The sequence below is a fragment of the Vipera berus genome, assembly GCF_964194415.1.
Source record: "Vipera berus genome assembly, chromosome: 14".
Classification (NCBI taxonomy): Eukaryota; Metazoa; Chordata; class Lepidosauria; order Squamata; family Viperidae; genus Vipera; species Vipera berus.
Window position 1 is genome coordinate 2881221 of NC_138217.1, and position 24838 is coordinate 2906058.

General features: G+C 44.5%; 3 protein-coding genes across 3 annotated transcripts; 2 read left to right on the forward strand and 1 right to left on the reverse strand.

The window, feature by feature from the left end:
- Positions 1 to 6990: 6990 nt before the first annotated feature.
- SRSF9 (serine and arginine rich splicing factor 9) lies at positions 6991 to 16513 on the forward strand. Its single transcript, XM_081339157.1, has 4 exons — positions 6991 to 7257; positions 12540 to 12709; positions 14150 to 14322; positions 15560 to 16513. The coding sequence occupies exons 1-4, from the start codon at positions 7016 to 7018 to the stop codon at positions 15701 to 15703; spliced, it is 729 nt and encodes a 242-aa protein (XP_081195283.1). The 5' UTR covers positions 6991 to 7015; the 3' UTR covers positions 15704 to 16513.
- Positions 16514 to 17489: 976 nt separating this feature from the next.
- Positions 17490 to 20257, reverse strand: GATC (glutamyl-tRNA amidotransferase subunit C). Its single transcript, XM_081339160.1, has 4 exons — positions 20083 to 20257; positions 19682 to 19848; positions 19222 to 19325; positions 17490 to 18335 (listed from the first exon to the last, which is right to left on the reverse strand). The coding sequence occupies exons 1-4, from the start codon at positions 20179 to 20181 to the stop codon at positions 18274 to 18276; spliced, it is 432 nt and encodes a 143-aa protein (XP_081195286.1). The 5' UTR covers positions 20182 to 20257; the 3' UTR covers positions 17490 to 18273.
- On the forward strand, positions 20180 to 24032 carry TRIAP1 (TP53 regulated inhibitor of apoptosis 1; the record flags this gene model as incomplete). The annotated part of the gene is given in 3 exon segments (XM_081339161.1): positions 20180 to 20229; positions 20231 to 20411; positions 21353 to 24032. Coding segments are annotated over 3 exon segments (315 nt in total). The 3' UTR covers positions 21437 to 24032.
- Positions 24033 to 24838: the final 806 nt, after the last annotated feature.

A 24838-nucleotide genomic window follows, 5' to 3' on the forward strand; every position in this document is an offset into this window, starting at 1 on the left:
GATGTTAGATTTTATTAGATTTATATACCGCCCTTTCCCGAAGGACTCAGGGCGGTTTACGGGGCATTTTAAAATCACATCAATAGAAAATACAAAGTTAAAAGAATTAAAAGTTTAAATTATCCCTGAAAATAAAACCCCAGTTAAAATTTTCAGTTGAAGATCTGTGGGTGTCAGTGGAATTTTAGGCTTTATCATATTTAAAATTAAAGTGATATTGGCATTTGAGCATGGCATTCATGCTTTCCCTTCAACTTCAGGAAACTAGCCAGAAGCATTTTTCTTTAAATGCAAAACTATCCACTCATAAACTAAACCAGCCAGCCGCAACACAAACGGTTGCAGGAACCGGGTATACGGTATATAGTCTAACAAGGAGAAGGAATGGGGGGTGACATTAGTCTTCCAACATTTGAGGGGTACCCACAAAAAGGGGGTCAATCTATTATCCAAAATACCTGAGGGCAGGATAAGAAGTAACAGGGGGAAGCTAATCAAGGAGAAAATCAACCTAAAACTAAGGAGAAATTTCCTGACTGAACAATTAAGGAGCGGAAGGTCTTCCCCCCCCCCCCCAAGTTGTGGCTGGTCCATCTCTAGAGATTTTTAAGGAGAGATTGGACAGCCATTTTCTGGAATGGTATAGGTATAGTGGAATGGTATAGGGCAGGTGACTGCAGCTGACTCAGGAATTCTGGGAGTTGAAGTCCATGAATCATAAAAGAGCCGAGGTTGCCTACCCCTGGTATAGGGCAGGGGTAGGCAACCTCGGCTCTTTTATGACTCATGGACTTCAACTCCCAGAATTCATGAGTCAGCTAAGCTATGCTATGCTGACTCAGGAATTCTGGGAGTTGAAGTCCATGAGTCATAAAAGAGCCGAGGTTGCCTACCCCTGGTATAGGGTCTCCTGCTCTGGGCATGAGGTTGGACTAGAAGACCACCAAGGTCCCTTCTAACACTCTTCTTTTGTATTCTGAAACAACAGGGAACTATTCTGGATGTCTTTGAGTATACCTGCAAGCACTAAGAAAGATAGAAACCTGACTAGGAAAGAGGGTGATGTAATTCATGAATTTGCCCCTTGAGAAATGTAATCTGAGATTAATATTTTCTATTGTCTAATTATTGTATCCAATTAATCTTGTTTGACTTGTTGCTTTCTGATGCATCACATAAAGTGAATGTAAGGAGCATTTGTTTTTCTACTTTATTTAAAGACTTAACCTTCCTTAATAAATGCTTTTCTTTGCCTGAAGTAGATTCGTGCTGGCAGGAGGGGTGAAAAAGCCTCTTTGCAAAGTTAGTCTCTTTCCCAAATTCAGGAATTAAGTGTTTATCAATTCAATGCAAAACTTGAGTTTTAAAGGCAACATGACAACATGGGCGTTTGTTCTCAAGAGTGATGTCTGCATTTTAATAGTTTTATCTGTACAATATCTGCAGTGTGGGTAGTCTTCAACTTACGATCATGTGTTCAGTGACTGTTCTCAATTATGATGGCGCCGTATCTGTGAAGATGTGTGTGATGAAATACAGGCGGCCGACTTATAACCACAATTGAGCCCAAAATTTCCGTTGTTAAGCGAGTTTTGCACCATTTTATGGCCTTTCTTGCCACAGTTGTTAAGGGAATCCCTGCAGTTGATAAATTAGCAACATGGTTGTTAAGTGAATCAAGCTTCCCCATGGACTTTGCTTGTCAGAAGTTCACAAAAGGGAATCATGTGACCCTGGGACACTGTGACGGTCATAAACATGAACCAGTTGCTAAGCGTCTTGTCTGAATTTTTATCCTGTGACCATGGGGATGCTATGAGGGTGGTAAGTGTGAAAAATGGTCATAAGTCATTTTTCCAGTGCTGCTGTAACTTTGAATGGTTACTAAATGTATGGTTGTAAGTTGAGGACTACCTGTACAGTGAAGCGGTGGTTTCCCAGGAGAGAGGTTAGAAAAGAGGTAACACAGCTCGGAGATGGATAGGAGTTGGAGGAAGAGCGTCAGGATAACCCAGGGGTAGGCAACCTTGGCTCTTTAATGACTCGTGGACTTCAACTCCCAGAATTCCTGAGCCAGCATGGCTGGCTCTTGAATTCTGGGAGTTGAACTCCACGAGTCATAAAAGAGCCAAGGTTGTCTACCCCTGGGATAGCCACTCGTAGGAATCTCCCAGGGTACATCCATTTGAGTGAGAATAATAAAGGTTTACAGTCTCGTAAGCTTCTGTTTACTAGATGTAAGCAAATAAATAACTGAAGTTTGGGTGAATTGTACTATGTTGTTCCTGGGCTGGGCTTGACAGGCGCTGAACAAAGAGAATTACGACTCCTGCCTGAAGCTATTGTGGTTGCAGAACTCCTGTGATCACATGATCAAAATTCTGGCACTTGGCAGTGCACCCGCCCACCCCCTTTTCCCTCCCCATCTCTATTATCCACTTGGTCCACCAGGATATGCAGAGCATCTACAGCTGTGGAATCCTTGGCGTGCTTCTTGCCCCACCATATCAGGAAGTCCAGGGCCGGCTCCTCACCCCAACACGCCCAGGCCTTCACCATACCTCACCTTGCCCGGGTCCACTTGCCTTTTTGTGTAGTTGCTGACAGGTGTGTGCAACCAGTCCAAGGTACAGCCTGACAGCCTGACGTTTCTGAAGAGGCCCTTCCTAGCCTTCAGAAACATTGCAAGAGTGCCAGTTCCCCTCCTCTCCATGTGCCAGCAATTCTACCCTTCCAAAACGTGGCGTTCTCTGGCTCTGTAGCCAGAAAGCAAATGAATGTGATGTTTCTGAAGGGTAGAAAGGTGAACCCAGAAGGTCCTGAGGTGGGCTGCAGAAAGGAAGCTCGGATTCCAAAGATCCAAGCTTCCTTTCTCCAGCCCAGCGTAGCAGTTCTCTTCTGCACGTGGAGGGAAAGGGAATTTTTGCAAAAGGTTGGCGAAAGGAAGCTCACATCTTAAAGATCCAAGCTTTTTTCTCCAGGCCAGCGCGGGAGTTCCCTTCCATGCAAGCCTGCACTCCTTTGGCAGGCAGCTCTTTAGCTCCATCTGCTTAACAACCTGCACAACTGCTTAACAACCACAACTGGGAGAGCTGGGACTGCAGTCACCGAGTAGTCACAGGGGCATCTCATTTAATGACTGCAATAACCTATGACCAAAATTCCAGACTCATTTATGGTTGTAAGTTGGGGATTAACAGTGGCAGTTTTTGAGCCACTGCAAGGAAATTAAGCAATGCAAAGAAACTTTAAGAATTCTCTCTCTGAACTTGGATGATAGCACAGTTCCCCTTCAACATTGGCACACGAGCTGGGAGTCTTCCTATAGTCACAGCTGTGGCTTCAATAGCAAATGTCAGTTGTGGTCTGGAAGGCCTTTTGCACAACCCCATCTGGCAGCAAGTTGTGGCCTTTCCTAGATCGGAGGCCCTTCAGAATGTCACTCATGGCCTAGTCACTGAACTACTGCAACACATTCTACATGGGCTATTTACGAACGCCTTAGCTTGAATTCCAGAATGCTGTGGTGCGAACAGTAATGGGCATGGCTCAGTATGTCCATGCCCTGTGCTTTCCAAGCTGTACTGGTTGCTGGTTTGCTTCCAGATGTGGTTCAGAGTGCTAGTTGTGGAATCCTTGGTGCTCTCTGAGCTTGATTTGGTTGCAGATGTTTGATTACCCAATTAGGTGTCATCATCGGTCTATGCGTGTGTGCATTTGCTCTCTGTTTATACACAGTAAATTGGAACTTGGGTTGCTTCAGCAACCATTTCTCCATGGTTTTTTCTGCTCATTCTATCCAATCCAGCAGGTGGGCATGCTTCAGGTCCCATTAGTCTAAGAATGCTGATTGCTAAGGTCTTTTCATGACTTTTCTATCATAGAACCTGCCCTATGGAACATTGTCCCACCAGAGATTAGAATGACCCTGACCTTTTTTGGCCTTTCATGAAGCCAAAAGACCTGGGCCCAGGTCTGGTCTCCTGACTGTGTGAAGGGACCTGTCTCCTAGCTGGATTAACGCTGCTGGCTGTGATATTTTCCTCAGCTGCTATGCATTTTTGTATTTATGACTGCAGTTGTTTTTATTATTGATCAATTACAGAATAACAGAGTTGGAAGGGACCTTGGAGGTTTTCTAGTCCAACCCCCTGCTCAAGCAGGTAACCCTGTACCATTTCAAACAAATGGCTATCTAATCTCTTCTTAAAAACCTCCCGTGATGGATGTCTATGGAGGTTCTTAGTCATCCAGGTCGTGGTTGTCCCAAAGGTGCTTTTTTCAGAAGGCAACTGGATTTTCTTGTTTTTCTTTCAAGACTTTTCTCTTCTCATCCAAGAAGCTTATCTGTGTTGTCAGGGTCACCTCCACAAATGGGTGTGGAGCCTTCTTGGAATTGTTGAAAGGACTGTGTTGTAGACTGGAGATCAATGATGTCGTTGTCCTGTCCTATTCCATTCTATTCTACCTGAGAGGGCTGTTCAATTTTTACATAGATGGCCTCTTTGATGACACAAATAAGCCTCCAGGGGCTTCAACAACTTGCTAAAAGAATGCAAATGACCAGCTATCTGCAAGGAGTATAAATCCTTCCATTCCCCACCATCCAGTTAGAGCTGAAGAAGCTTCTTGGATAAGAAGAGAAACGTCTTCAAAGAAAAACAAGGAAGTCCAGTGATGGAGCACCCACAATTTCTGGAAGCAAGTCCTTCCACTGTTTTAATTGTTCTCACTGACAAGAAATCTCTCTTTAATTCTAGGTTGGATCTCTCAGCACCTGTTACTTCTTGTCTTGCCCTCAAGTGCTCTGGAGAAGAGATTAACCCCCTTCTGTCTGACAGCCCCTCTTAAACTATACTGTACATACCTAATTCCCTCAATCATTCATCATATACCGTATTTTCTGGCGTATAAGACAACTTTTTAACCCATGAAAATCTTCTCAAAAGTCGGGGGTTGTCTTATACGCCCAGTCGTCTTATACGCCGGAAAATACGGTAGTTTAGTTGCCCCCTAATGATCTTTGCTGCTGTTCTCTGCACTTTTTTTCTAGTGTCTCAGCATCTTTTTTTGTATTGTGGCGACCAAAACTGGATGCGATATTTCAAGTGTGGTATTACCAGTGCGATATAAAGCGGTACTAACAGTTCATGTGATCCTAATACTATCCTTCTGTTGACGTAGCGCCAGGGGCATCAAACCCATGGGCCGGATGTATCATGCCAAAACTGCGCCCACTCCATTGCCGGCAATGAGGAAAAAGTTGCGATATGTCGTGACACATCACATGACGTTGCAAGTTTGACACCCCTGATGTAGCCTAAGACTGCATTGGCTTTTTTGGCAGTTGCAGTACACTTCTGGCTCATACTTAAGAGATTGTCCATTAGGACTCCTAGATGTCTAAATTTAGGTTTATTTAAATCTAGGTCTAGATTTTATTTAATATGTTTGCCAACCAGAGTTACTCGCTGAGATGGGCAACTACCAGTATGTTTCCAAAATAATATTTACAAAGCTATGAACAATAAACTGTGGTTAATTATCTTTATGGCTATACCAAATCCAAACAAACTACATAATGAGTTGAGTGATCCCATCAGTCATAATGTGATTTCTAGATTTTATTTTACAATGGAGTATGAAAATAGCAGTTCTGATTGGTTAGCTAGAATTTGTAGCTAACAAATGGTATAAAATATATGGCTCCAGGCCAAAAACGTATTCTTGGTGTGTGTGTATGTGATTATGAGTCAGAATGGTTTAATTTTAAAAAGTACGAGGTATGCTTTAAACATTTGACTGGCTTCATTCATTTTTGGAGCACAGCTGTCACAACATTATACAGTCAAGCCGTCAAGCTGCTAATGAAAACTGTACATCTTTAATTTACGGCCATACAAACACAGCTACTAATTAGCACACCTCTGGTTGTTAAACATTAATCACCTACGCTCCATTTACAGACTGCATAGGGTGAAATACGTACAGCCAATACGTGATTCAAGAACTGCCAAATAGGCTACTTTTGCTACTCTGCATTGTGTGACGTACATTTTAGTTTGGTGTGTTGTGTGAACCAGCCAACCCCCTTAAACAGGGGTAGGCAACCTCGGCTTTTTATGACTCATGGACTTCAACTCCCAGAATTCCTGAGTCAGCTATGCTGACTCAGGAATTCTGGGAGTTGAAGTCCATGAGTCATAAAAGAGCCGAGGTTGCCTACCCCTGCCCTTAAACCACATACTTGGCGACAGCAAGTTAGCGGTTATCTTTGTGCTGCAATTATTGCCATTAAACTTACAGACTGTAATACTCATTCTGTTAATGGACAAAATGCAGAGAGGACCAAGCCCACGAAGAAGTCAATCTGAACGACTTTCTCATGTCGCTCCCCAAAGGGAAGCTGCCTTCCCAGGGATCCCAGGCTGCGTCCCCAAGAGAAGCAAGAGCCGGGAAGAGGCAGAGCCTAAACGCAGGGCTGGCGGAGCGGGTCCAAGGGCTTCCCGTCTCCAACCTTGGCAACTCTTAAGACTCGTGGACTTCAATTCCCAGAATTCCTCAGCCGTCTGGAAGTTGGAAGTCCACATGTCTTCAAAGTTGCTAATAAGGTTGTGGAGCCCTGCCCTAAACCGACGCCCGAGCCTCGGTCTCCCACCATCCTCGGGCGGCTGCGGTTCCAGGCGGTGGCTTGGCTGAGCGGCCCCGCCGGGCCCATCGCGCAGCTCAGGCAGCCAGCCGGCCCGGAAGTGACGTCCCTCGGCCGAGCGGGCCCGGCGCCAATTCCCCCATTGTTTTCGGGCGAGATGGGCGCGCGCTCCTCCGAGCATGCGCCCTCTGAGCCTGCCCGCCAGGCCGGGGCCGAGGAGGCAGGGCCTGCTTCCGGCGCGCGGCCGCTCCCTCCTCCCCTTTAAGGCGGGCGCCGCGTTCCTCTTTTCTGCCCTCCGTCAGGCGGCTGCGAGGGAAGGCCGCGCGGGCGGGTGCGGTGGCTGAGCGCGGGAGGCGAGCGGGCGCGATGTCCGGGGGCTGGGGCCGGGACATGATGGATTACGGGGGCGGGCCCGGGATGTCCGGCGGCGGGCGCGGGGGAGGCAGCGCCGGGGCCGACGGGCGCATCTACGTGGGCAACCTGCCGCCCGACGTGCGCGAGAAGGACCTGGAGGAGCTCTTCTACAAGTACGGCCGCATCCGCGACATCGAGCTGAAGAGCAAGCGCGGCCTGGTGCCCTTCGCCTTCGTGCGCTTCGAGGACCCGCGGTGCGTGCGTGAGGGGGGGAGGGGCGGCCTTTCCCGCCCGCCGCTGCCCGCCTCAGGGCTGAGGGAGGGAGGGAGGGAGGGAGGGGGCGGCCCCCGTCGGGCCCGGGCTGCGCCGCCCATCCTCCTCCTCAGCCGGGCGGGCGTGGGGGGAGGTCGAGCGGGGCTGCAGCCGGCTGCTCTGGGCCCCGGGTGAAGCCTCGCCTGAGAGTCGGCCGCCAGCCCGGGAACCCGAGGGCGGTGGGGAATCCGCCGGGATGGCGGACGAAGGGCCCGCCGAGAAGGCTCAGCGGAGGAGGGGCGCGCTTTAAATCTGCCCGCCTCTGGGGCTGCTCGCCGTCTGGCAGCGTGCATGGAAGCGGCTCTGGAAAATGCAGTAAAGCCGGCATTTAAGCTCCGTCCCCAAAGGCAGCGAGGCCATCGATCCTTTTCCAAATATAGGCCGACTGTCTGTGTGTGTGTGTGTGTGTACACGCGCACACACACACACACACACACACACATGTATATCACTTTTCCCATCCCTTCAGGTGATTGACAGGAATTCTAAAATTAGGGAAGCCCTAATTCCTTGGGAGGAAATACGGCCTGGCTCCCAAAATAGTTTGGGGATCTTTGCATCTTGTTTTGATCTGTATTGCAATGCTGCAAAAGCCGATTGTGGCAGACGTTCACTTTTTGATGTATTCTCAGTATCTGCATTTTTAATTGGGTAGGGTGGTTTTTACATACAGTAAATATGTTACCTATCATTCAATATCAGTTTGGCAGGGTGGTTATGGGGGGGAAAAAACCTGTATATTCAATCAACCTTCAACAATCAATAGAGATAGAATAAGATGCTAATGGGCATTTGTACTGCGTAATGCAGCGGAATATACAATGTATTTAACCCCAGATTATTTTGCAGTCCTTGGAACAATCTTAAAAAGTAGTGGTGGTAGACAATCTTCCAGGCTAAGCTTGATTTGCCATTGACCTTTTTGGGGAGTTTTGGGATGGTCTGTCTTCCAAGAACTGAACAGATTTGACTCCATTGATTCTGCTTACCTTTCTCTGGACCAGCTAGGTGCTTTGACTCTTCTAGAGTAATAATGATAATAATGGTGATGTAGTGGTGTTTCTTTGTTTTACAGGAGCATCTTGCACAAGTAAGCAGCTCATGGGTTCAGTCTAGTAAGTCTTGTGCCAGAAGCATGAAGTCTTCTGTGCCCTTTAACAAAGGACTTCTTTGGCCCATGTTTATAATACAAGCATAGTGATTTTTTTTTTAAAAAAAACAAAGTTAATTCTGTTGAAATATACTGCTTATATGAAATAATAACCTTGGACATTTTAACACAGTCCTGTGTACATTTATAATGGCTGTGCTGTTCTTTTTCCACTATCTTCACAGTTTGACCCAGGCAAGGAAAACAGTCCCTATAGTCTATTCATTATAAGAGCAGATGTTTTTGCCCACATCCACCTTGCCTTGACATGCCCTCCTCAGAGACACTGAAGTTTCCATTCTTGAACCTTAAATGCCCCCTCACTTTTTTTCCTTGTGAGATTGCTTAAACAACTCATTCAAAATGGGAATTGTATGTTGCATTTCCTATGTGCTTGTCTTCTACTTCTCTGAAAAGGATAGTTTTCTTTGTACAGCATGCCTCATCTTGTTGTTAAAAGCTATATTCTACTTAGAAACTAGCTTTTTCAGAAAAAAAGTACCTAGCAGTATAATTTGTATGCTGCAGTATTCTCTCTTAGCATCCTGTAGTTTTGAAATGAAAGAGCTGCCACTCTTTCACCACAATGTTTTTCCACTCAAGAAACAAAAAAATGGGAAGCAGCAGTGTTAGGTATGTTTGCTGCCTTCACTTACATATAAACAGGTGGGATAAAGAACTTATAACAACAGTTACCTTACAGAAGTTGCTTCTTTCTATTCCTCATATTCTGAAATACATTCCGTAGCTTTTAACTTGCAATGATAAGAGTGTTAAAATAGTGTTTCCTTTTTAGGCTACAAGTTAAAGAAAATACAGACTAAATATGTCATTTCTACCTTGGTCATGGTCAGTCAGAGAAAAACAAATATAATATGGCCCATTTGTTGCTAATTCTGTACAGATAGAGGTCTGGATTTAGTTTTGATTATTGTTTGGAGTGTCTGTTGATCTGGTACATTCTAATCACTTACAGAGTACTTGATATCAAAATAGGATAATATGATTTGGATTCCACCCAATGAAAAAGTAATGGAAATACTGTGGCCAATTTTTAATTAAAAATCTTTTTCCTTTTAAATCTCTGATAACAGTGGCTAGAGTGGATAGGGATTCAGTTTAACTGACTTGCAGGTAGTCCTCAACTTACGACCACAATTGAGCCCAAACTCTGTTGCTAAGCAAGATAGTTAAGTGAATTTTGTCCCATTTTATGACCTTGGCATAATTGCAAAGTGAATCGCTGTGCTTGTTAAGTTAGTAACACGATTGTTAAGCGAATTTGGCTTCCCCGTTGACTGCTTGTCAGAGGATCGCAAAAAGTGATCGCGTGACCCCAGAATACATAACAATTGCCAAGTATCCAAATTTTGATCATGAGACCGAAGAGATGCTGTAATGGTCGTGTGAGGACATTCGTAAGTCACTTTTTTCACTGCCATTGTAACTTTGAGCGGTCACTGAATGAATGGTTGTAAGTTGAGGATTACCTGTACTGACAAGTTTTGCTATGTAGGTGTAGCAGAAACGTGGACGTGGATTCACCAGTATGTATTAAATTTGCTTTGAAAGATACAGCTTTCTGACTGAATATTTTTTAGTAGGTAATGTCATTATACTTCAAATGTAGAAGTTTATTCAATTCCAGATTTGAATCCAATTCTATATTTGAATGGTTTAAATACCATTTGTTACTCAACACCACAGCAGCCCACCCCCACCCCCCAAGGGAGATAAGCCCTTATTCTGGACTTCTAAAAAGGCATTGAAATGGGGCTCTACGGCCTCAAGTGGGGAGTGCAGAGGAGCACACAACTGAGGGGCTGGTTAGTGTTCCCCCCCCTTTGACTTTTAAACTAATTTCTAACATTTTAAGCATCCTTGCCGCTTTTTAAATTCTAAATTTTTAAATTTTCTATGCTGTTTTTATATTTTAACATTTTATTACACACCACCCTTTCTGAGGGAGATGGACAGATATAAGCTGCAAAAAAACAAAGATTCTCTGCAGATGAAGATCTTGGATTTTCTGAGTGAAAAAATGGAATGGACGGAGCCAGATAAAAAAGCCACTCTATCTATAACATGGCAAAACTAAGAACAAAGAATGACCAAACACCACCGTCACCCTGAAATTGGAATAAAGATCATACATTTGATAAAAGTAGCCTTGAAAAATTAGTAGTATTGGCATCTCAATAAAAAAGTTTAGAATGTGTCGGGACCCACCCCAGACCACGTCTTAGGAAGACAAAAACTCTTGGAGTCAGTTCTAGTCCAAAAGGAATCTTTACTAGGACATGCTTGGTTGTGGGAATACAAGACAGGACTTAGTATTGTTTTACAAATTTATTTTTATTTATTTTATTTTAATTCCATTTATATCCCGCCCTTCTCCAAAGACTCAGGGCGGCTTACAAGCTTAGCAGTAGCCTTCATTCTATGAAGGCTTTATAGAATGAAAAATTGAAATTTTATAAAGGGTACCCGGTTCAACCCCCCTTCCCTCAACCCCATTTGGTCAGCCCCCATCCTTCTACTTTGTGTCATTGCTTTCGTGGGAAAGGGAAAAAAGGGGACTTCGAATCTTTATGGTTATTGCCTTCTTCCTCTCCAGAATTAAAAGAAGACACAACCCAGATACCTTCTTCTCTAACCCTCCCTTTTGATCCCCCCAGTTCAAAAGGTTTCCCTTGGTCTTTGAAATAACCTAAGGCAGGCTGAATCCACATCCGCTCCTCCTTCCTCTGGAGATGGCAGAATCCATGGGAGGGGGGCATAATCTTTTAAACATACATTTATGACTGTGATATAAATGGATTCTGACAGAATGATTTATAGAACGAGAGTTCAAGGGGCCTAGCAGTCCTTTTACTCCAGCTGGGCACCCAGAACAAACCTAAATGGATGGCCATCCATCTTGGGATCAGAAGTCTCTGTTCTTAGTATCAAGAAGTCTCTTCTAATTTTTTCAGCAAAGTTTAGGATTTAGAGATAATGAAACTGTTAATTGTGCTCCTGACCAAGCTGTGAAAAGGGAGAGATTTCTATTCCAGATCTCATAAAATAAAGCAGAATTATTAAATTTGGGCCTTGAGTATTGGGATCTATTAAAGCAAATTGAAATTTGCACTGGTTCTTTTTGTCCATCTCCGTTGTAATTTTGAACTTTGTTTAGCTTACATTTAATTATAAGTATTTGATTCTTTTTTATTTATAACTATATTTAGGTCAGTTCATTCCAATTTATGGAATATATAATCATTGTCTCCCATTTTTAACTTAAATGATGAGTTCTGTGGTTATCTCTAGTGAATGTCGTTTTCCTTTCTACCCCATCCAGAGGTAAATTTGAATGTTTTTCTCTGTGGAGGCAGTATTAATTGAGCTGATTGTCTTCTTCATAAATTTGATGATGATTGTTTCCATGCACTTCTTTTGAAAATGTCATTTAATTTATTAAACATATTTATGTAGCCACCCACTCATACACAGCACATTAAAGTAGATTTATAGAGAAGCTATTGTAATTCCTGAGGCAGTTATACCTTAAATATTACATTTTGCTAAAGTATTATCTTCTTGAATACACAAGAGACAATAGTGTAGCAACTGCTGATATTCGTAAAACTAACAGCAGCTTCTGTGATTATGTACTTTTAAAGCCCCAAATTTCTCAGTTCTTTTTTGAAGAATAATCTGCATTGAGGATGTATAATATTTACAATCCCTCTTTTATGCTATGGTTTTTGTTGAACAAGAGAAGCAATTCTGTCATTTATCAATTTCACATGTTTGGCTTATTTCTAAAATCCTGACAACTCTGAAGTTCATATTTTTGTGATATTTCTAAAACTGCAAACTTTAATCTTAAAACCATTTTTGATTTAATCAGATAAATTTGAGCATTTGCTGATGCCTACCAGCTTAAAAACTACCAGCTTCTAGCTCTTTTAAGCTTGTATTTCAGCATTTTGCACTTTAAGTCTTAAGCTGCAACATTTTCAAAACCCTTCACGTTTTCCTCAGAATGAGGGATAGTGGTAAACATGGCTACATATTGTTTGTTCACAGAGATGCAGAAGATGCCGTTTATGGGAGGAATGGTTACGATTACGGCGAGTGTCGTCTGCGTGTCGAGTTTCCCAAACCTTCCAGAGGTCGGGGTGGAGGCTTTGGTGGGGGGCCTCGTGGGAGGAACGGCCCTCCCTCACGACGATCTGAATTTCGAGTCCTTGTTTCAGGTAGGTTCCCTTTTAGAAGTGACTTCATAGTGACTGGAATCCCTCCGATGCAATCTCCAGTTGTACTGGAGAGAAGATTATCTTGCTGTTACCATATTATATGGTTTCTTTCTTAATACGGAACCGGTCCCTATGGAGGAGCTTTTTAGAACTGCAAAAGGACACTATTCCGATTCAATCCACGGAGGACGTCTTGCTTATGGAGTCGTCATGGTGAATGGTGAGCAAAAACGTCTCCAGATGGAGGCAGGAGTTGAACTCTCGGATGCAAAAAGGGACCACTATATGGGCGGGCAAAGGGAAGGAAGAAAAACTAGAGATCAGTTTTATAGTGTTCACGCCAGAAGGAACAGGCCTTAGATGGTGCTGTGCAATCAAAATGTGTCTTATTAAAACCTGTGAATACAGCTGCACAATATTTGTGTCCTTTATGAAAGGCAATTGACCCGAAATTAGATCCCCTCTATTCAGAGCCTTATGGATTCCTCAAAACAACCTTGATATACCTGGAATAGGTGCCTGTGTCTAGTGAGTTGGGAGACAAATGGAAAAAGTCTTAATCTCACTGGAAAGGAATGGAAGTATTTTGGAGGTTTTGCCATGGTGATCAAATCTCTGAAGAGAATTCAGCACGCTGTGGCCAAACATATGGAATGGCCACTTAACCCATAAAAATATTGCTAAAAACTAAACTAAAATGCCAAGAAGTCTGCATGTTACTGTGGCATCGTGGCTAGAAATAGGAGTATTCTCGGTGAGGAAATGGCTGAATGGCAGTCCCTTCAATTTTGCGGCAGGACCTGGAGACGGAAAGGCTCAACCCCAGGTGTAAGCCTGGGAGGGCAGGGAGGACATCTGCCCTGGCTGTTGGCTTGAAGGGGAGACCTTGCCTTACTAGAGAGTGTTGTGAAGCGTTCTTGAAAACTGCCAGGAAGCAGCAGCATGCTATAGTTTCTTCTGAATATGCTGTGGAACAGGGAACTCACTTCCCTTTATCTTTACAGCAAACTTGTGGATAGTTAACACAGGTATCCTTGCTTCGCTGCCCAAGGATAAGCTATTGGAATCTAAGGACCCAAACACTCTTAGAGTGGGACCCTCATTCTTGGATGGGAATCTAATTTTGAGTACATGGAGTACAATCTATCCAGTCAGAGTTAGGGGTGACATTAAGTTTACACTGGACAAATAGGAGGATTCCTCTGACTACCCAGTACTTTGAATCCTAGACCTACCTAGGAGACTGCCTTGCTGACACGGAGGGCTCACCCTTTGGAGTGGAACTTATTGCTGTTCTGCGGACCCTAATTGTAGCACTGACTCTCAGGAATGAACAGAAACTCTGTGGAAATGGTGGAGCACAGCCATGCCTGGCGTAGCCTCAGCAACTAGTGACATCTCTTTACACAATCTCTTGTGTTTTGTGTTCTCACTGCTCAGGGCTTCCTCCATCAGGCAGCTGGCAGGACCTGAAGGATCATATGCGTGAAGCTGGTGATGTATGTTATGCAGATGTTCAGAAAGATGGAATGGGGGTGGTTGAGTTTCTTCGCAAAGAAGATATGGAATACGCACTGCGTAAACTGGATGACACCAAATTCCGATCTCATGAGGTGGGTTCCTGCCTGGGTGAAGAGCATGTGCGTGTGCCAGTCATGGAGGAACATACGTTAACCTGTCCTTTTGTGATGCTTTCTCAAGAGGCTTCTGAGCACAGTCTAGCAGTAGTCTTGGAAATGGTGGCTTAAACTTTATAAGATTAAGGGTTGCCAAGGCTGTCTGAAACCTACCCCATGACGGTATGGTTAAAAACACTGAAGCAGAAATTAGGTTTTGTGCTTTATTCCTGGAAAATGAGCATTTGGATTACTTGCTTTTAACATCTGAGCAAGTTGATTTCATTTGTCATTCTCCCATTGACAGCCAGCGGGTGAACAAAGATGGCTTACCAGCTGATTGTTTCAATAAGCTTGCCTTCTATTGGCAAGCTGAAATGGTATTTCCCAGAGGAGCAGCTGTGTAGCTCTGTGGCTTACTTAATAGTAATCTTCCCCACCAGTGCTTGGATCTTCCTACTTAAGGTGGTTTGATCTCTACTATAAACCAGGTTATTATTCTTGGGGCATTGCTACTACGCTTGCAACCACCACCTAGTGGCTGGCTTGATCTTCAACCACCCAGTCAATCACAGATGGAGGCTGTTTGTTATGGAATTTTCTTCAAGAATCTGAACTGCAGAAACAGAATTAAGTTAAGATGGACTGGTGAGAGTTCACCAAGACCTTTCCTAATTGTGCTGAAGGACTTCACTAGCCTGCATCCTCTCCTTCTGATAGATTAACTTTGGAACCTGACATCATCACCCTTCTTAGTTACAGAACACTGCAACAATAATTGCTAGCTTATTGCCAAGCACCCAAATAGCGATCATGTGACCACAAGGGCACTGCAATGGCCACAATTACTAGGAGCAGTCATAAAATCCCCTTGTTCAGTTCTGTCAAAACTTTGAACAGTTGCTGTAAGAGGGTTGTTCAACAAGGACTATCTGTAATTATTTTTCGCAAGGTTAATGCAATAACCTGAGAAGTACTCAAAATCCTTCTCCTGCCTGTGATGGCCTACGCAGCCTAGCTGTTCTGTAACAAACTCTCTCTGCAGACCTGATGGGCCACATCTGAATTGGCCTACGGCAGCAATAGGATTTAACCTGCCTGTATACGAAAACTCTTCAGTTCTGAGCCACTTTGTGCATTGGTTTCTCGTCTTCATTTTTGGCATTCATTTATTCATAACACTGACCGCAGGATGTTGTGCCAATCTTTGGATTTTCTCTGTTCTGAATTCCAGGGTGAAACAGCCTATATCAGAGTTTGTCCCGAAAGAAGCATCAGCTACGGCTACTCGCGCTCCCGTTCTGGTTCAAGGAGTCGCGACTCTCCATACCAAAGCAGGGGATCACCGCGCTATTCTTCGCCCTTTAGGCCATTCTGATCGCACCCAATAGGGACTCGTAACAATGTGAACTGAGCTTGTCATTTCTGCTCAAAGAGTTTACATTCCAAAACGGATGGATATAGTCTTTCGTAGGAAGCTTTTTGGTTTTTGTTTTTCTTTCTATTCAATAAAATCTTTTTTTTATGACAACTGTTTTTACTAGGGAAGTGTTGGTAATGAAGTATTATGAACCATTGCCACTTAAAATGCATTTTATTTGAAAAATGTAAGTTGTTTTTGCTTTCCTTCTCAGTGAAGGGACTCATACATGTTAATAGTTTGTCTGCTGGATGGGCTTTAAAAACAGCAGAGCAAGGACTGTTGGTGGTGTTTTGAAATATATTCCAGTGTTTCTGTAACTCATAAGTGGGAGGCTGTCTTTTTGCATAGTCAGGGTAGAAAGTGAAGATAAAACAGCTGACCCTGGTTTTAAAGTTACTTTCTTACTACGTTAAAGAAGCTTTTAAAAAGTTTTTGCTCTCTGCAGGTGTCATACTGGAAACATCAGAGAGATGTTTAAGCTGTTCTACTATAACGCCAGTGCAATTACTTTTACTGGTTGTTTTAATATGTAGTTTCAGAAATTTTTTTATCAAGCCTGGAAGGATTGAGAGACCAGGTTTAATACAATTTAATGACTTAAAAGCAGAAGCTAAAAATTTTGGGAAATGTACTAAGGAGGGTGTGTTCCGTGCTTCTCACTAATTGCAAAATATGTCCAATTTTAGCATTTCTTGGAAGTTTTATGGAAGTCCCATCGTTAATTTGATCCATAAAATAAAATGGATTTCAGTGGTTTTGTGCTTAGTTAACTTGTAAAATGAGATGTTTTATTTGAATTCTGTGTCCGTAACTGTCAACATATTAAGAGCTTATAAGGAAAGATTTGTTTTAGCCAGCTTGCTAGTTTAGGGGAAATGCTGCCAATCTAGGCTTTGAGAATCATATTTTGAGATTTTGCTCATATGAATGGCTGCAAAGATCTAGTCCCAGGTCTTCTATTGAATTAATACCTTATTGCATCATATTAATAGCTGCAGTCATATGAACAGTGGGAGAATAAATGGGAGAATAAAAATAATACCATTTTGGTATCAAATGGCTTAAGCTGCTTGTGTTGTATATGAAATACAATTTATGTACAATAATAAAATAAGTATGTAGCAACATTTGGCTAGAAAAACACAGCAGTATATGTCCATTGCAAAATCAAATGTGGCATATTTGTCAGAAAGTCTGCTTTGCTTACTAAAGAGTGGCTGGAGTTCCAAATGCGACGAGTTAAAAAAAACATGGCTTGTTTGTGGCTTAGTGATTAGATACCCTTAATGTGGTTTGTCTGCACTTATTTTGCATCCTGCAGAATAGCATTACATGGATTTTATTGAGGGGAGATGAGATTTAAGACTTAACACGCCAATTTCCTTTTAAAATAAACGTCTCTCCTGAATTGGACTCTTTTCTATGCAAGGTTTAAATGCCTCTACCTGCTCTCCATAAAGCACAAAAAAACTAGCTGGCCATTTTTGGGCCTTTAGATGCCATACTAACCATAAAACGCTGTTACTGGGCGCACAAAATATTGTATGTCCTAGACATGAGTAGAGAGGTTAGCCTAAACATCATCCTTCATCTAAAAAAGGGCTACACTTCTGTAGCAACTAATTCCCTTCTGGAAGACTGCTCTAAAGACCATGAAAATTGTTCCTCACAAATTTAAATGCTGTATCATATCTTAATACACAGTACCATACCTTTTCTTCTGCAGTAATTAAAAACAGTATAAAAGCAATTATACATTTTATTCAGTTTTCCTGGAAAATATTTTGTTTCATGACTGAACAACTGTATTTGAATTCACAAAGCAAATTTTTGAATTCCTTTTTGCAGAACGTTCTGCCCTCAGTAATACGTGGTCCTTTTGTGTTAGGATTTTTGTTCAAAGATAGTACATGTTTTGTTTATTAATGTCTGCCAGCTGTAGCTGACTCAGACCTCTATTTCAATAGTTTTATACTTAAGCTTTAAGCTACAACAGTTCTGGATACTTTTCATGTTCCTCCTGGACTGACTGAGCAGTGCTGGTCATTATTTGCTCACAGCAATTCAGTTTATAGAGGAATTGTTGCAGTTATGGCCAGTGTTGCCTCTATATTCGGTTTCCCAAACTTTCTAGAGGTTTGGGCCTATGAACTTCCCCATTTCATGACTTTTGATCATGGTCTCTTCACAATTATGTGTCTCTTTTGGTGAAAAGAAATTGGAATTTGCTGATGGAGATTCAGTGATTAAAATATTTAAACACCATAAAATGTACCAGTAAACTTGTGCAAAATTTTAATGTGATCAGAATTCTTGTATGATGTTTAAAAGAAGTTCTAGACATGTTCACACCATACAGCTCTGTAATTAGTATTTTTGTCTCAGCTAAGCAACACCAGTCATTTCAGTTCCTGTTCTGCCCCCCCCCCATTACATGAGGTACCTGATATAAAAATTTGATCTAGATAACAATGCACAATGTGTCTAAAAGCAGTTGGTGATGGCATTTCAAGTCGAATCTTCTATTAAGCGTCTTCCTTGTGAAGAAAACTATTTCTCTCTTCTACCTTTGGCAGAGGGATGTTACCTAGTACAAACAAAAATTGGCAGGAATAAAATACTTTGATAGTTTTGGTATTTTCTATTAGAAATAAAAATTGATGGTCATATTATCCGATATATCATTCAGCTACCGAATATATTATTTTATGAAGGAAAAAGGACTTGTTTCCAAAGAAACAAGCTTCAATTGTGCTCTTAATTGTAAAAATGAACTTCAACACCTTACAAATTTTAAACGGAAAATGTCAGCTTTCAAGGATGTTCATTGCACAGTTCTTTGTGTTGCTTCAAACATACTACTGACCCAATTATACTCTGCAAAATAACTGAAATTAAGAACACGCAATATTGAATTCAATAATTTAGGCAAGTTCCCAAAATCCAGAATGGTATTTCTTAGCAGAGATACAATATACCCACCATTAGGTAAAGGTTCCCCCGCACACGGGTGCTAGTCGTTTCCGACTCTAGGGGCCGGTGCTCATCTCCGTTTCAAAGCCGAAGAGCCAGCGCTTGCCCAAGGACGTCTCCGTGGTCATGTGGCCGGCATGACTAGACGCCAAAGGCGCACGGAACGCTGTTACCTTCCCACCGTAGCGGTCCCTATTTTTCTACTTGCATTTTTACGTGCTTTTGAACTGCTAGGTTGGCAGAAGCTGGGACGAGTAACAGGCGCTCACTCTGTTACGCGACACTCAGGATTCGACCCGCCAAACTGCCGACCTTCTGATCCACAAGCTCAGCATCCTAACCCACTGAGCCACCGTGTCCTTTTATACCCACCATTACTGCCTCCTATATAATGAAATTGGATGCTAAATTCTCTAACGTACTTCTGCATTCACACCGTGAACAAAGCGTTTAAAATTCTACAAGGTGGACTTCCCTGCCCACGCCCTGCAAAACGTTACCTGGTGGAGCGGTGAAATATCCTTCGACCGTCTTGGCAGCGTTATTTAGGAGTTCCTCCGCGCAATTCCCTTCCGAGACACCGTCTTCCCTGAGGTAGAGATGCCTGAGGAACACAAAATCATTCGCCATCAATCAGCCTGCCGGGAAGCTTAGAAACCCGGCAGCTCTACCACGTTTCCCCCTGCGAGGCCAGGAGAAATTACGCAGCTTGCCAAGCCTAGCAGGAGCCGCGGGCGCAAGGCGGGCCCGCTTTTCATCAGAACGGGGAAGGATTCAGCAGGAACGACAGCCTCGCTTCGCCGGCCTTTCGCCTGCAAAAAAAACTCCGCTGCTTCTGAAGGGGCGACGAACGGACCTAAACGGCTTCCCGAGAAGGCCAAATCCGCCTGGCCGTCCCGGTGCGTTGGACAAACCGGAAAGCCGCCAAGGGGGCACGGCCGGGGGGCTCCCGATAGTCACCTGCCTTCCAGCACCGACTCCATGGGCTCGACCCCCTCGGTGTTCACGGCTTGAAGCTGTTCGGCAAAGGCCACCGCGCTCTCCAAACGCCGGACGCCCTCCCAGTCGCGGAAGTCCACCAGCGCCAGCCGCTCCAGGTGATCCAGCAACTCCAAAGTAATTTTGGTCTGCCGGACACATTTTTGGTTTTTTTTTCAAACGGCGCAAAGAAATCCCGGCAAGCTACGGGGCCGCGCTTGGACTGCCGGGCGCTTAGAAAGGGGAGGGAGGGGGATTGGCGGGGACGCCTTTCATTCCGCCGGGAGAGCCCCGAGGAGAAGCCCCGCCGCGGGTGCCGCCGCAGCCCCGAAGCGGCAGAGGGGACGGCCTAGCTGCGCCCTCCCGCCGCCCCGCTCGCTCACCCGGCCGGATCCGGCGTCCCCCGCCGAAGAGGCGCCCCTCGGCCCGAGCGCAGCGCGCCAGGCGCTCCAGCCCCTCCGGGCCCAGCTGGCGGCCAGCATGGGGACGCGCCGCTTCCGCTTCCGGCGCCGAGGCGGAAGTGACGAGGGTGGCCCGCGGGGCGCTGCGTCAGTCCGCCATGAACAGCGTCGGCGAGGCCTGCACGGAGCTGAAGCGCGACTACGACCAGTGCTTCAACCGCTGGTTCGCCGAGAAGTTCCTGAAGGGCGAGGCCGGCGCCGGGGGAGACCCCTGCGTGCAGCTCTTCAAGCGCTACCAGCTCTGCGTCCAGGTGAGGCGGGCCTCGCTGGCGGAAGAGAGGCCGGGGCTGCTCCGGGGAGGCTTCCCCGCCGAGGGAGAGCGGAGCCCGGCGTCCCTCGACCTTGCTCGCTGGAAGACGGGCGGACTTCAACTCCCAGAATTCCCCGGCCAGCAAGTGAGCGAGGCTGAGAGAAGCTCCGCCGAGCCTCTTCAGCGGGCGGGAGCGGCCTTTCCAGCGAGCGCCTCGGGGAGAGAGGCTGCAGCCGGGCGCTTTGGCTTGGCTAGCGGGGAACCGGACAAGCAGAGGCTGCCTGGTTGGGCTGCTGCACGACGGGCTTCCCTGAGTCTCAGCTGGAGGTTTCTGAACTAGGCTGAAATGGGGTTGGGGGCCGGTGGCTCATCCTGTCCTGCCCACCCGCTTCGGGGAGCGGTTATTAAAAGGTTGCCAAATGCCTCGTGAAAAGGGGAACTAGGGAGGGCTCTGTTTGCAGATGCGAAAACAAATTATGCTCCTTTTCTGCAGTTTGGTCATTTATCTTGAGGTTGTCCCGGACTTTTAATTTAATTTTTTAATTTTTTTTTAATTTTAATCCCATTTATATCCCGCCCTTCTCCGAAGACTCAGGGCGGCTTACACTCAAAGCACAAACCAATGTGCTTAGCAATAGCCTTCGTTCTATGTATATGCCTGCTTATTAGGGCTTTCGCCCCCACCCCCAAGCGGCATTATTACAAAGTCAGCTTAATTGCCCCCAACAATCTGGGTCCTCATTTTACCTACCTCGGAAGGATGGAAGGCTGAGTCAACCTTGAGCCTGGTGGGATGCGAACCTGCACTAATTGCAGGCAGCTGGTGTTAACTTAAGGAGGCATTAGCCCACTGCTCCACCAAGGCTCCTTTTAGTGTTTACTATATGTTTGTTTGAACCTCCTTGGCATCTTAAGAATATCTTTCATTTATTTCCCTTTCAGAAAGCTATTAAGGAGAAGGACATACCCATCGAAGGCTTGGAATTCATGGGCTCCAGCAAAGAAAAGTCCGAGAACTCTTCATAAATCTGATGACACATGCAACCTCCTCCCCCCACCCCAAAGACTATGAAAGAGGCAAACTAAAATGAACTGGCTGCCAAACAAGGAACTCACATTAATATTGCTAATGTGGGTGGGGAGATACAGGGTGCTGTTTCCTTGCAAGGTTTGTCTCATCAATCTAGTGACAGCTGCTTCGTTTCCATTGTTACTGGGAAAGGTTTTATCACGATTGCCTGTGTACAGTCACGTGAGAAAGTAAATGCCCCTATTGAAATGTTTGACCAAGGACACAATATAATATATATCATGCGCTATTTAAATCTTTTGGACCGTTGTGAATTTAAATAAATATAAATGCAAATTTTGCATGTAGAAAAAGTATACCCCTCTTTATCACTACCTCAAATGCCTAAAAATAGGGTTTGAGTAGAACGTTGTTGGAATCTTGGAGGAACCTGTCTTTTTAAAGCAACACCCTGTGTTGCTGAAATGTGTGGCGTCACCTTGCCTACCTTGAAAGAATTCTCAGAGGCCTTCCAAAAGGTTATAGAAGCCATTGAGCCTGGAAAGGGTTTTCAGAGATCACCAAACAATTGAGCAGCAATCATGCCAATGATTATCCACAGGTGGAGAAGATTTCAAAAACAGCCAATTTGGCCAGGCCTTTGGTGGTCAGTGACCAAATGAAATGACTCATTGTCCAGCCTAGGGTGTCCCTTTTAGCTTCACCCCAAGTGCAAATGCAAGACCCTGAAAGAAATCCCTAAGAACCTCAGAATTTTATCACATGACCAACAGGTAACTCTTCACTATTGATGTTAAAGTGTATGGCACTACCATTAGAATGAAGCTGCACAAATTAAATCTATATGGGAAGTGTGCCAGGAAACCTTTGCCCTCCAGAAACACCATTAGGACAAGACTATTTTCCTCATAAATACCTAGATGTTGTGGCCTGCGGCTTGGACAACTTTAGACAACTAAAGTCTAAACAAGCTGCTCCAACTCAACCAGTGGAATGTCAGCCTGAGGAGACAGCAACCCAGGAATAGTCTAAGCCTGTTCAAAAGTATCCAACTAACTGGAGCAGTCAAATCATGAGGTGTGCTCCTCCATCAAACACTTGGCAAGTAGAGCAGACAGCGGAGCTCAATAAGGCTCCTTCTCAAATGGGTATGCCTTAATTAAAAGTAGTTGGCTGCAGCCTAGCTTAACAGGCGGCTCTGACTCACGGAAACAACTCTGGTTTCCTGCTCTGTTATTCCTGTGTCTTTTGCTCATGTAAGAAATCTGAAACCCTAGGACTGGCTGAAGAGCTTGATTTACTCAGACCTCTGGACTGAATCTTGCTCTAGCCTGTCCTGTGGAGTGAGGCTACTTAGGCGAGTTTTATCTTCAAAGACCCTGATTTATGTTATTTTTGTCTGCTGAGGTAAATTGCTTATCACCAAGCAACTCTGTGTGTCTTTGGAACCCAAAATGGAACATTAGGCAAAGAAAAGAATTTATGGAACAATTTCCTCTGGACCATTATTGTCCAGATAGTGTTATTTGGCTTCAGTAGAAGACGACATAGCAAAAAGAGTTTGGTATAGTGGGGAAAATGCTGAAGGCACGTTCACCACCTTGAGTTATTTATGAAAATAATAAAACTGGGATGAAGAAACGTGAATAACAAATGAAATGAAAATGAAAATAATAAAACGGATGAAGAAATGTGGTGAATAACAAATAACAAAGGACAGCAACTATTTGTTCATTTTTATAGCTGCCTGTCTGAATAATTCACAAAGTTAAAATTTCACAAGAACCCAACACCGACTGTAAAGCACGGTGGGAGAAACCTTCCGGTTTGGGGCTGCATCGGGCCCGAGCAGCTCCCCATGAACTCTGGACACTTGAGGGTCATGCGAGAGTGTCTCTCAGAAGGTTAGGGCTCAACTGGACCATGCAATGTGACCGTGAGCCTAAACCCCATGGAATACCTGGAGAAAGGGAGAAATTGGGGGGTTTCTGAAGTGGCCAAGTCAAAACCTGGATCTGAATCCCACCAAGATGCTGAGTGGGGGGGGCGGTTTGAGCTTGGCTCTGCATGCAGGAAACCCTCCAACATCCCCAGCTGAAAAAATTCTGCATGGAGGAGTGGAAAGAAATCCATCCACCTTAGAGACGGGTAGAAATGCCCACTTGAGGGAATGTCTGCCAAAGGGGTTAGTGGTGGGCCTTGGAGCTGTGGGGGTGGTGGGTGGTGGGAGAAGTTCCTTTTTCCCACAAGGAAATGGCCGTATCTGCTAATTATTGCAGAAATGATGGCAAAGTCCATTTTTCATAGGCTATTTTGTTCAATTAAATCATCCATCTATTGTTTGAAGATAAAATATTGGCATGTCCACATAACTACATGGGGTATATTTACTTTTTCACATGACTGTAGCTCATCACCTTCCCTGTATTGGCCAAGGCAGGTGGATCAAGGCTAAGCAACATATTTTGGGTGTGTATGTGTGTGTGCTGTGCTTGTAGACAATTTGTAGCTTGCAATTCCAACGTGTTATGTCCCAATAATAAATAAAATGAACACTTCGGAGGGGGCAGGTAGAAGTGTTGTGAACTCCTGGATCAGTTGCCTCTCTTGAAGAATTCTGCCTGTCTGAATAAAAAGAAGGAGCGCTCCCATCTGTCTGGCTAAGGCTGTGTGGATGCCCTCAAGCCCTCTGAAGGTGCCACAAAGACAAGATACCCTTGGTATAAAGATCCCTCGCACAGGCCAACAGTACAGCCACATACTGATACTGCACTTTGGTTACAGATACTCCCATGTTACACCTTTGCTCCGCGAGCTGCATTGGCTGCCGGTTGTCCTCCGGGTGAGATTCAAGGTGTTGGTAATGACTTACAAAGCCCTACATGGCATGGGTCCGGATTACCTACGGCAACACCTGCGGCCAGCGTCAACTTCCCTCCGTCCAGTGCGCTCCCACAGAGAGGGCCTCCTCAGGGTGCCTCCAATCAAAGAATGTCGATTGGTGGCCCCCAGGGGGAGGGCGTTCTCTGTGGGCGCGCCAGACCTGTGGAACCGCTTGCCGGTTGAGCTCCGGATGGCCCCCGACCTTCGCTCCTTCCGGTGCGATCTAAAAACGTATTTATTTGAGCAATCCGACCTGGTTTGATGGGTTAGGGCAGGGGTTTTAATATGTTTTTAATTATTGTTTTAAATTTGGGCACTATATTTAATCGTTTTTTAACTTTTGTATTCTGCTTTGATATTTATTGCCCTGTACACCGCCCTGAGTCCTTTGGGAGAAGGGCGGTATAAAAATATAATAAATAAATAAATAAATAATACTGATACTGCACTTTGGTTACAGATAATACAATGAGGGGAAAATATTTGATCCCCTGCTGATTTGCCCACTGACAAAG